Here is a 12,741-nt window from a genome sequence, read left to right on the forward strand (position 1 = left end):
GGCCATTCACATTATAAAAGTATTTAGTGGGGGATTTCTATTAAAAAGCAGGTTTCTAGAGTGTGTGCTGTGTTGTTTTGGTCCAAAACAGAGGGAGTAATCTCATTGGTATAGGGCCTTTTCGTGACTCTTTTTTTAACCACTTACCAAATCCCAGGATTACCCCTGGGCCAGTGGGCCTTCCTTGGTGCAGCTGTTATCCTTTCCTTGCAAAGAATAGTCCAGCATTGCCCAAGGTGCGTAAGGCTGTTGAGCTGAAAGAGGAAGCTGGCTTAGGATGATAGGTACTGTGATGGACACATACATATAGGCACCTCTCCTGAGTCTCTAAACGGTTATTCAATTCACATGCAACTTTTAGAAATACATGTGTTATATAAAACAAAGGAATACAACAGTTTCAAAATCTGCACGTTTTGAATATCTATTTCTATTTGATGATTTTTTATTAGGTAGTTATGACTTAGAGCCTGAAATCCACCTTTAATGTTTGAGGATATTTATGTGCCTATTAATGATCCTGAATATCCTGCTATTGGCAATTTAGATTGCATCACCATGTGACCTAATTTTAAATTATTAATTTCATTTTAAAGCTATTGCCAAGTTGGAGTGAAGGGTTTTTTTTTCTTTGGTTGTTGTTAGTTTTTAAGGATTTTAAATGGATGGGAAAAAGAATTTTTTAGCATACTACTTCTTCTTTTTCTTTTTCTTTTTTGAGACACAATCTCACTCTGTCTCCCAGGCTGGAGTGCAGTGACGCGATCTTGGCTCACTGCAACCTCTGCCTCCTGGGTTCAAGCAGTTCTCCTGCCTCAGCTTCCCAAGTAGTTGGGATCACAGGCATGCGCCACCATGCCTGCCTAATTTTTGTATTTTTAGTAGAGACAGGGTTTCGCTGTGTTGGCCAGGCTGGTATTGAACTCCTGACCTCAGGTGATCTGCCCGCCTCAGCCTCCCAAAGTGATGGGATTACAGGCGTGAGCCACTGTGCCCTGCCCATAGTTATTTTTTCTTTCAAATAATTTTATAAAGAAAATGTAATGCTCATATTACACATACTATTTAGTTATTTTAATGTATACTCTTTTATAAACAGAAGCTTAAAAAGTTTATTGCTACAACAAGGATATACAGTTATCTGAGTGGAGAGAGTTCTATTTTTGAGCCTCATTCATTTCATAGCCATGTCTTGGTGTTAAACTTGCTATTGGATTTTTTTCTCTTCTAGTTTTCTTATTTGTTTTTTTTTTTTTTTTTTTTTTTTTTTTTTGAGACGGAGTCTCGCTCTGTCACCCAGGCTGGAGTGCAGTGGCCGGATCTCAGCTCACTGCAAGCTCCGCCTCCCGGGTTCACGCCATTCTCCTGCCTCAGCCTCCCGAGTAGCTGGGACTACAGGCGCCTGCCACCTCGCCCGGCTAAGTTTTTGTATTTTTAGTAGAGACGGGGTTTCACTGTGTTACCCAGGATGGTCTCGATCTCCTGACCTCGTGATCCGCCCGTCTCGGCCTCCCAAAGTGCTGGGATTACAGGCTTGAGCCACCGCGCCCGGCCCTTTTTTTTTTTTTTTTTTTGAGATGGAGTTTTGCTCTTATGGTCCAGGCTGGAGTGCAATGGCGTGATCTCAGCTTACCACAACCTCTGCCTCCTGGGTTCAAGCGATTCTCCTGCCTCAGCCTCCCTAGTAGCTGGGATTACAGGTTCCCGCCAGCACACCTAGCTAATTTTCGTGTTTTCATTAGAGACGGGGTTTCACCATGTTGGCTGGGCTGGTCTTGAACTCCTGACCTTACGTGATCCACCTACTTCAGCCTCCCAAAGTGCTGGGATTACCGGCATGAGCCACCGCCCCCGGCTTCTTTTCTAGTTTTATGTTTTGAGGTAACTATTTTCTCAGTTGACAATAACAAACTATGATGCATGAATAGATAAAAGAATGAAGATATTGTTATTACAAATAAGGTATCTGGGCCGGGCGCGGTGGCTCAAGCCTGTAATCCCAGCACTTTGGGAGGCCGAGACGGGCGGATCACGAGGTCAGGAGATCGAGACCATCCTGGCTAACACGGTGAAACCCCGTCTCTACTAAAAAGAAGTACAAAAAACTAGCCGGGCGAGGTGGCGGCGCCTGTAGTCCCAGCTACTCGGGAGGCTGAGGCAGGAGAATGGCGTGAACCCGGGAGGCGGAGCTTGCAGTGAGCTGAGATCCGGCCACTGCACTCCAGCCTGGGCGGCAGAGCGAGACTCCGTCTCGAAAAAAAAAAAAAAAAAAAAAAAAACCAAAAAAAAAAACAAATAAGGTATCTGTTTTTCGGAATTCTGGGCTTATTCAGCTTCTTAGAGTACAGACAGCTAGAGCTAAGTCCAAATTTTATTTTCTTTTATGTATTTCATATATGAGAAAAGATTTTCATTCATGTTCTTATATTTGACATTCATAATAGTCAGTAAACTTTTTCTGTAAAGGGCCAGATAGTAACTATTTTATGCTTTGTAGGCCATATGGTCTCTCTTGCAACTACTCAACTATGCCATTATGGCGTGAAAACTGCCATAGAGAGTACGGAAGTGAATTAACTTATCTCTGCTTCCTTAAAACTTTAGAGGAACAGAAATTTGAGTTTAATATAATTTTCATGCATCACAAAATATTATTTTTTAAAAATATTGTTCAGCCACTTAAAAATGTAAAAACCATTTTTAGCTTACGGACTTTGTAAAAACAGGTTATGGGTCAAACTTGGCTGTTGGGTAATTGTTTGCTGACCCTTGTGACTGTTCATTGTCTTCTCTTTTCTTCCCTTTCTCTTAACATCTGTCTCCTTTATTTCTTATTTTCTGTTTTGCTGCTCAATCATATATTTTATTTCATTGTTAATGTGTGTATAACTTGGTTTTTTTAGATTAAATTTTAAGCTATGGAGGGTAGGGGTCTATAATTTTGGCCTCTTTATTAGCTTGCATTTTTATAAAAGTTATATGCTTAGTAAGAATTTGGGGCCGGTCCCGGTGGCTCAAGCCTGTAATCCCAGCACTTTGGGAGGCCGAGATGGGTGGATCACGAGGTCAGGAGATTGAGACCATCCTGGCTAACCCGGTGAAACCCCATCTCTACTAAAAATACAAAAAACTAGCCAGGCGAGGTGGCGGGCGCCTATAGTCCCAGCTACTCGGGAGGCTGAGGCAGGAGAATGGCGGGAACCCGGGAGGCGGAGCTTGCAGTGAGCCGAGATCCAGCCACCGCACTCCAGCCTGGGCCACAGAGCGAGACTCCGTCTCAAAAAAAAAAAAAAAAAAAGGAATTTAGGAGGATTGCAGAGAAATAATATCTATCATTTAATATTTGAAAGATTGTTGTATAAATTCTTTTATTTCACTTATTAGTTTATTAAACATATGTCCCAGAATGGTTCTATCTCATTAATGAATAGAAGTCATCTCAGTGGTAAGCTAAAGGAGAGGAAGAATCTGTGAATTGATTTTGTTCCTTGTGTCATGTACTGTGATTGATGATATGAACAGTACTCATTTAGTCTTTACACTCCCTGTTTTTTAGTTTGTTTGTTTTTTAAACGAGATGGGGTCTTGCCCTGTGGCCCAGGCAGGAACGCAGTGGTGCAGTCATAGCTCACTGTAACTTGAAACTCCTGGGCTCAAGCAATCCTCCTGCCTCAGAATCCCCAGTAGCTGGGATTACAGGCACACACTACCATACCTAGCTGACATTTTTTATTTTTAATTTTTTGAGAGACTGGAACCTGCTTTGTTGTCCAGGCTTGTATCAAACTCCTGGCCTGACACTACTTTTTGTATTTTTTGTAGAGACTGGGTTTCACTCTGTTGGCCAGGCTGGTCTAGAACTCCTGACCTCAAGTGATCTGCCTGGCTGGGCCTCCCGAAGTGCTGGGATTACAGGCGTGAGCCACATTGCCTTGCCTCTTACCTTTCTTTAAATGTGTTGTTTCACAAAAGTGAATTAGTAGAATTGCACAGTGAAATAAGATTGGAGAAGTTACAAAAAGTTTCTACCAACCCATTTGTTTAGTAGAAAACTAATTTGCTTGAAAGAAATGGAAGATTGAGTAAAGATAAATAAAGATTAAAATGTAAATGAAGAGGGTATCTGACAATTAGAGTACTTAGTGAGTTTCTCCCGTGGCTCAACATTTTGTTTGTGTGTCTGTACTGATGTGGGGAACTGAGACTGGTGAGCGAGGTGCACAGTGATGGAATGTGTGTGAGGTGCTGGAGGGGCACGGGAGGGCATGCCATTCAGCTTGAGTGGTTGAGGGGTTGCAAAAGGACCATGTATTGGGGAGGTGGTGTTTGGACTTCTTTTTCCCCTTTATTAGCTTTAAAAGTTCCTTAAAAATGCATAGTTCTTGAAAATAAACAATCCAGAATTTAGTAAAAAGTGCAAATCCTTATTTATCCTTTCTGCTGTCGAATTCCCATTCTTCAGAGTTGTAGTTTGCAGACTGATAAATATGCTCCCAAATTGAGCTTATGCTATGCATATAATTTTGTAGCTTGCTTTTTTCCCCCCATATAATACTCTATCCTGTGCATATTTCCATATTAGTATAGATCAACCTCATTTAAAATCTTCTGCCTCACATAATGGTATGGATATATCGTAATTTATTTACATTATTTCCTATTGCTGCACATCTAGGTTTCTAACCCGTTACAGTGAATATCCTCATACACATACATTTGTTCTCTTGTGTAAATTAAGTTTTAGATGATGAGTAGGTAAAGGGACTGAGGACTGATGTGGATGAAAAATGTTTTCTAGGTTCAGGGGACAGTGCATAGTTTGAAAAACTTTGCTGAAGCGAATGAGAAGTTTTTAGTCAGGAAGAAGTATTTCTGTTTCTGTGCTAGAGAGTGCGGCACCTTTCATTCTCCCCAATCGTATGCTAGCGCATCTCATTTTATCATAGGCATTTCTTTACTGAATAATTCGTGGTTATTTTCTTATTTTAGAGATTTTAAAACTTCTTAAAAATAAATGTTACCCGATGGGGAAGCAGAATCACAAGCCTGATAAGGTGAATTTCAGAGGTGTCACAGAGGTGAAGTGGGAGTTCTGGAAATAGAGTTTTTTGTTTTATTTTGAGACAGGGGCACCTAGGCTGGAGTGCACTGAAGCCTCAACCTCCCAGGCTCAAATGATCCTCCCACTCAGCCTCCTGAGTAGCTGGGACTACAGGCATGAGCCACCACGGTTGGCTGATCTTTTTATTTTTTGTAGAGACAGGGTCTTCCTGTGTGTCTCAGGCTGGTCTCTAACTCCTGGGCCCAAGCAGTCCTTCCCCTCAGCCTCCCAAAGTGCTGGGATTACAGGTGTGAGCCACCACGCTTGTTCCGGAAATAGTTTTTATTCTATCTCTGTCTCCTGAGAATATCTTACTCAGTGTAAATCCCCATTACTATCCAACTTAAAAAAAATTTAGTTAAATCTTAAAATACCTCTTTGAGAATTGCTAGTTTATCAAGTAGATATATGAAAATGGCCTAAATGACTTAAAGTAGATGAATTACATTTTGTTACACATACTCTTGAGTGTAAAATGTTTTCATCTCTAAAAACTTAGTTGCTACTATTTTGTTTCAGACAGATTTCCAGTTTTGAAATGTTGTCTTGTAGTGTGATATGAAGTGCTAACTGGCATTATAATTGTACTCTCTTTTGTCAATAAAGTGTTTGGCTTATTTAGTTTCTGCATTTTTCATAATCTAACCTTCGCTAATTTTTCTGTATTAAAATTATATTGCTAGGAGAAGAAGAGAGACTAAAATTAGTGTTAGGTGCTGATTAAAAAAATACTTTGGAAACAAAACAGGGTGATATTTTTCTGAGCTATTTCTAAAAGTAAAAGCTCTTCTTTTTGGTTGCTGACAATGCCTTGCAGTTTGGTTGCATGTGTTTTGTTATCAAGAAATCTGATTCTTTGTACGCTTCAACTTTTAAAATTTCTCATTTATTTAAAAAGTGCATGCTAAATAGCTGTATTTAGTGTTATTAATTGGAATAATACTAATGCTTTGAGTATAAATTAGCGTAATGTGTTCTGTCGTTGTCCTAAACAATAATTGTGTTATCTGTTGTATTGCATGATGATGAAGTATTTATACTAAATTCCAAGGTAATTATTACTTCATGTGAAGTGTAATTTTTAAGCATTCATATCTATCTTTTCATTTAGAGGTACTTTTCAAGAGTAAAGTATACATTTGAACAAATGAAATAACTTATTTTATATTTAATTTTTCTAGGGCAGCTTTGGAAGAAGTAGAAGGTGATGTGGCAGAATTGGAACTAAAACTTGATAAGGTAAATTTTACATGGTTAGCTTTTTAAAACATCGATTCTTGTTTGCCGTAAATAACTATTAGTACCTACAATAGTAGGTACCTTTTTTATTTTTTGGAGACAGAGTCTCACTCTTGCTCAGGCTGGAGTGCAGTGGCATGATCTCAGCTCACTGTAACCTGTCTCCTGGGTTCAAACGATTCTCCTGCCTCAGCCTCCCAAGTAGCTGGGATTACAGGCGTGCACCACCATGCCCAGCTAATTTTTTGTGTTTTTAGTAGAGACGGGGTTTCAACATGTTGGCCAGGCTGGTCTCAAACTCCTTACCTCAGGTGATCCACCCGACTCGGCCCCCCAAAATGCTGGGATTACAGGCGTGAGCCGTCACACCCGGCCTGGTAGCTTTTTATCTCTATGAGGGTAAATGCTATTATTATCCCAGATTTACACATGAGGAAAGTTAAGACTAGAGACACTAAGTAGCTTGTGTATAAAGTCTAATCTAAGTGCCAGAGCAGGAATTTGAATCCATGTCTGACTTCAAAGCTCATTAAACATCCTTTATGTTGTTAGAAGCTTTTTCTGGGGCCGGGCGTGGTGGCTCATGCCTGTAATCCCAGCACTTTGGGAGGTCGAGGCGTGCGGATCACCTGAGGTTGGGAGTTCGAGACCAGCCTGACCAACATGGAGAAACCCTGTCTCTACTAAAAAAATACAAAATTAGCCGGGCATGGTGGTGCATGCCTGTAATCCCAGCTACTTGGGAGGCTGAGGCAGGAGAATCCTTTGAACTGAGGAAGCGGAGGTTGCTGTGAGCTGAGATCGCGCCATTGCACTCCAGCCTGGGCAACAAGAGTGAAACTCCGTCTCAAAAAAAAAAAAAAAGGGGGGGGGGGAAGCCTTTTCTGTATTTTCTACCAAAAACATCTTTCTTTTTTGTTGCTGAATGGATTTCATATGTAACCTGACCATTGTATAAATTTGGGTGTGACCACGTTCAAATATAAATACAGTTTAAAATATTAATTCAATTTTTAAGCTAATGCCAGAAATGCTTAAAATATACTTAGTAATCGGTATGGTCATATTTTGTGGAAGGATAAATGTACATTGATTTCCTCCATCTATATTATTGATGATTTTTTTGGAGTCTGTCCAAGAAACGTTGTTTGCTATATAGTAGGCAGAAGTAGTAGAATGAGAAGACAGCTTCTGATCCATTTGTTTAGATGTACTTCTGAAGCCGCTGCTCATTAAAATGTTTCTCTTTAAATTTCTGGAGATAAATCAGATGTATATATTTGAAATACCTTTTCTGGAAATAATTTTCTAGTTTAATGATTATTATAAATGGCATTGCTGTGTAACGTAGTGCTTCTCAAGCCTAAACTTTGCATAGGTATCCCTTGGGGATCTCATCTTGTGAAAAAACAGATTCTGCCTCAGTAGCTGGAGATACCTGAGATTCTGTGTTTGTAACCGGACTCCAGGTGACGCCCAGACTGCTGGCCCATGGGCCACACTTTGAGTAGCAAGGATATTAAATACATGAAGCTGAAGGTTTTCAAATGTTCTGAAACCATGAAACACACATCTTTATATCATATAAATAGTCTAGAAACTATATAAAACAGCATTAGTTCTATATGTAAACAAACTATGTCAGAATTTTAGATGTTTAGAGAGAAGTTATTTTTGTATAGTACTCTATACTTTTTAAAGCCCTGTAATATGTAGTGTCTTTTTAATTTTTACAATAATCTTGTAGTGTAGGTAGGACAAGTGTTATTATTCCCATTTTATAGATGAGGATAGCAAAGCCCGAGGAAGTGACGGGGACTTGCTTCAAATCACAGAGTAGAAGAGGCACGACCAGGGTTAGAACCCCTTTTCTTTTTTTTTTGGGGACAGAATCTTGCTTTGTCACCCCGGCTGGAGTGCAGTGGCACGATCTCAGCTCACTGCAACCTCCATCTCCCAGGTTCAAGCACTTCTCCTGCCTCAGCCTCCCTAGTAGCTGGGACTATAGGCTCATTCTGCTATGCCCGGCTAATTTTTTGTATTTTAGTAGAGATGGGATTTCACTGTGTTGCCCAGGCTGGTCTCAAACTCCTGCACTCAGGCAATCTGCCCGCTTTGGCCTCCCAAAGTTCTGGGATTACGGGCATGAGCCACCGCACCCGGCCCCCTCTGTCTGTATGATCAGTTCAGTGCTCTTCTTGTGCACCCTGCACCTCAGGGTCTGTGCCGGGGGAGCACACGCCACTGGGAGATGTTCTGAGGAATGCTAGCTAGCCTCCAGGCAAGTCTTTGCAAAAATTAATGTTTTAATTTTGGATAAGGATATTTGAAAATGCCTTCCTTCGTTTTCCACTTAAAAATTACATGTCTGGCTTTTTATTACTCTTTTATTTTATTTTTTTTTACCCTGAGGCTTTACATTTATTTTCAAGTACTCTTTGAAACAAAATTTTAAACTCTTAAGGTAGAAAACAGAAAATATAGTTTTGATGTTATGGAAGATGGATGAGAGAGTATGTAGAGGGGCAAGGCCTTTTGAAGAATCACAGAGTGGTATAAGAAGGGTATCTTATTACTTATATATACAAAAATAATACATATATTGTTACATATAATATACATGAAATAAGAGTAATGTAATAAGGTAGAACTGCATGTAAATCATATGAAACACTGTGGTGGGACACCTCAGAGTTTAAAATACCTAAACAGATAGAATCCACTGACAGTGTTTTTGCTGATTATTTTGCTGTTATGAGTGAATTCTTTTTTCCTTTGTATTATTCACTTGGGGTAGGGCACACTGCTAGAATCTTCAAACCAAAAGATTCAAATCTAAAACAAGTTATTGAAGTATTGACATTCAGTACTAAGAACTATAAGCCCATTCTAGAGTCTGTCTTACCCAAAGAGCTACTAAGGACACATGGAAACCTGACAGCTTAAAAAATATCACCTATTTTCCCTCCCACTGAGGGTCCATAGTTACTTTTATATTTCTCTGGTTTCTGTACCTCTCCCAAATTCTTTTTTTTTTTTAATTAAAAAAAATTTTTTTTTGAAATGGAGTCTTGCTGTGTCACCCAGGCTGGAGTGCAGTGGTGTGATCTCGGCTCACTGCAGCCTCCACCTTCCAGGCTGAAGCAATTCTTCGGCCTTAGCCTCCTGAGTAGCTGGGATTACGGGAGCATGCTACCACGCCTGGCTAATTTTTTGGTATTTTTAGTAGAGACAGGGTTTCACCATATTGGCCAGGCTGACCTTGAACTCCTAACTTCAGGTGATCTGCCTGCCTTGGCCTCCCAAAGTGCTGGGATTACAGGCATGAGCCACCATGCCTAGCTCAAATTGTTAATCTATTAACTATTATTTTTATTTTAGAAACTATGGGGAGTTAGCATAGAGAAGAGAGGCTGAGAGGAGGAAATGGTTGTTATTGAAGGTAGTGGCATTGAAGGACTAATGTGGGTGGTGGAGGGGTTGCTCCAAGTCTAGGTTAATGATTGCATAGCTTCGTGTGGGGCAAGTTCCACCTATAGTATCATTGTAAATCATGCCAGGGACAGGTTAAACTAGCTTGTTGGCTTTGCGTATAATGTACGCCACCAGTAGTTCCATTCTTTCTGGTGAATAATGCTTTACGAGTGGCATTGCTCTACTGAGTTCAATTATTGATCCATTCTTTCTGGTGTTCTGTCATTGACAGCATCATAGTGCATCATCGTTGCCATCTAGACTTAATTTCTGCATGTGTTGCATTGTCTCACTGGCATGCTTGTTCCCCGTTGAGCAGATACTCTTTAAATCTCAGCCAAGTACTACCAAGTGTTGGCTCTTTTTCTTCTGTTGCATTATTTCGTGCATGTACTTTGATTTAAGCTGTTACAATATTGTAATTTTGGGGGGCAGCATAGCCTGGTATTAAGAACACAAAGCCTGGAGCTGCTGCTGGGTTTGAGTCTGGCTCTCTCATTTACTAGCAGTATGGCCTTGGACAAGCTCTTCAACCTTTCTGTGCCTCCGTTTCTTCTCTCCAAAATGGGGAAAATAAGAGTGTCTATTTCGTGGGGTTATTATGAAACTAAAGTGAGACAATACATGTAAAGTACTTAGCACAGTTCTTGGCATGTGGTAAACTCTAAGTAAACAATGATGCTGTCTCTTCAACAGACTGTTAGCTCCTTGAAGACAGACTGTCCTTAGAAAGGAAAAAAACTGGCCCGGAGTGGTGGCTCACACCTGTAATCCCAGCACTTTGGGAGGCCGAGGCAGGCGAAGTACTTGAGGTCAGGAGCTCGAGATCAGCCTGGCTAATATGGTGAAATCCTGACTCTACTAAAAATACAAAAATTGGCTGGGTATGGTGCCCCTGGCGTGGTGGCGTGCGTGCGTGCGTGCGTGCGTGCGTGCGCCACTGCACTCCAGCCTGGGTGACGGAGCAAGACCCCGTTTCCAAAGAAAAAGAAAAAACCCTTATTTGTTTTGTATACTTAGTGTATGCAAAGTAGTCCTATGTTTTACTTATATTATTTCTTACCATTATAGCAATATTGCAAAGTGGATACCCTAATTTGCACATGAAAAAACAAGAATCGGAGAGTATGTTACTCAAAGATAGTCAGCAGATAAGTTGTTTGTATTCCTATCATCTGGCAAAGTGTCTATGACATAGTAATTGCTTAGTAAAAAGTTGTTGAATGAATTAGGGATATTAGTTTGATAGTTTAGATGGACTTGACATTTAATCTTGTTGTAGGTAAAAATCTTAGACTCTTTGTAGGTTTATTCAGTTATTATCTCATTTATCAGCGTTATCAAGTATTTTGACAGCTGGCAAAATCTCAGTCTTCTCTCTTTCTGCCTCCCTCCCTCTTCATTGCCAAGTCCATCCTTCCTCCTGGATAGCTGCAGTGTATATGTTGTTCTGCTGTACGACAATTTCCTTTCCTCTGTAACTCCTGTGATAGTGACCACTGTTCTACTTCTGATACCTATTTCATGGCTATGTTCTGTGCCTCATCACCTAGGGTTCTAATCTTTGAAATCTGGAATGCTGGTATCCTACTTTCTGACTTGAGTCTCCAGTCCTTCCAGTTCTCAGCCTCATTACTGCTTCTGTTCTTCAGCCCTATCTCTGGTCTGTCACTATCCACTTGTGATATTTCAGGTCACTTTTTTTTTTTTTTAATTTTACTTTAAGTTCTGGGATACATGTGCAGAATGTGCAGGTTTGTAACACAGGTATATATGTGCCATGGTGGTTTGCTGCACCTATCAACCCATCATCTAGGTTTTAAGTCCTGCATGCATTTGTCCTAATGCTCTCCCTCCCCTTGCTGCACCCCCGAAAGACCCCGCTGTGCGATGTTCCCCTCCCTGTGTCCATGTGTTCTCATTGTTCAACTCCTACTTATGAGTGAGAACATGTGGTGCCTGGTTTTCTGTTCCTGTGTTAGTTTGCTGAGAATGATGGTTTCCAGCTTCATCCATGTGTCTGCAAAGGACATGAACTCATTCTTTTTTATGGCTGCTCAGATAGTTTTTAAATACACTTCAATGTATTCCTCTTTTTTTGTAATTAAAGTTGAGATAAAATTAACCTAACATAAAATCCACTGTTTCAAAGTGTGTGATTCATGGTTTTTAGTATAGTCCCAGTGTTGTACAACCATCACCACTATCTAATTCCAAAATATTTTTCACCCCAGAAAGAAACCCTATATCTATTAGCATTCACTCCCAATTCTCCTCTCCCTCTATCTTCTGGCAACAGAATCTACTTTCTGTCCTTGGCATGGTGCCTTTTCTGAACATTTCAAATAAATGGAATAATACAATATTTGGTCTTATGTGACTAGCTCCTTTCTCTTAGCATAACGTTTTTAAGATTCATCCGTGTTATAGCATATATCAGTTCTTTGTTGTTATAGCCGGATAATGCATCATTGCATGGATGTACCTCATTTTGTTTCTCTGTTCATCAGTTGATGGACATTTGAGTTGTTTCTCTTTTTTGGCTGTTGTGAATAATGCTGCTGTGATCCCTTTCAGAGTACTCTTAATTTTATTACATCATTATTTCTCTTCAGAGACTTGCATGTCCCTTCCGTAACACCTACTCTGCAGAATTCTCCACTATTTTAAGTCTAACCATCTGTATTATTTGTCCCATATCTGGCCTACAAAACCCTACAGGGGAAGTTACACAACTGTTTGGTGAAACCAACTGATGGTGCTACACATTCCTGGAATTCTTGATATAAAGCAGTTTCCCCCAAACCCAGTCAGGTTCCTTTCTTGTTACTGTTAGTGGCTCTTCAAGACCTCAAGATTTGCCACATTGTTCTTCATTCTTAGCAGATGACCTTGTCTCTTCTTCTGCTTGGTGGGAAATGCCTATT

General features: G+C 40.2%; 1 protein-coding gene across 9 annotated transcripts in view; it reads left to right on the forward strand.

Moving 5' to 3' along the window:
- LOC105470801 (ArfGAP with coiled-coil, ankyrin repeat and PH domains 2) overlaps positions 1 to 12,741 on the forward strand; it is a 175,644-nt gene that overhangs the window by 53,006 nt on the left and 109,897 nt on the right. For 8 of the 9 annotated variants that reach the window (XR_011619502.1, XM_011723062.2, XM_071090620.1 and 5 more), the window contains one exon: positions 6,283 to 6,340. The exons of the other annotated variant lie outside the window; for it this stretch is intronic. Coding sequence is in view for 5 of the 8 variants with exons in the window: in XM_011723062.2 (XP_011721364.1) it covers positions 6,283 to 6,340 (58 nt within the window). In the remaining 3 variants the exon portion in view is untranslated. The remainder of the gene's footprint in view (positions 1 to 6,282; positions 6,341 to 12,741) is intronic. 9 annotated transcript variants of the gene reach the window in all.

Source organism: Macaca nemestrina, chromosome 2 (genome assembly GCF_043159975.1).
Source record: "Macaca nemestrina isolate mMacNem1 chromosome 2, mMacNem.hap1, whole genome shotgun sequence".
In the NCBI taxonomy this organism is placed as follows: Eukaryota; Metazoa; Chordata; class Mammalia; order Primates; family Cercopithecidae; genus Macaca; species Macaca nemestrina.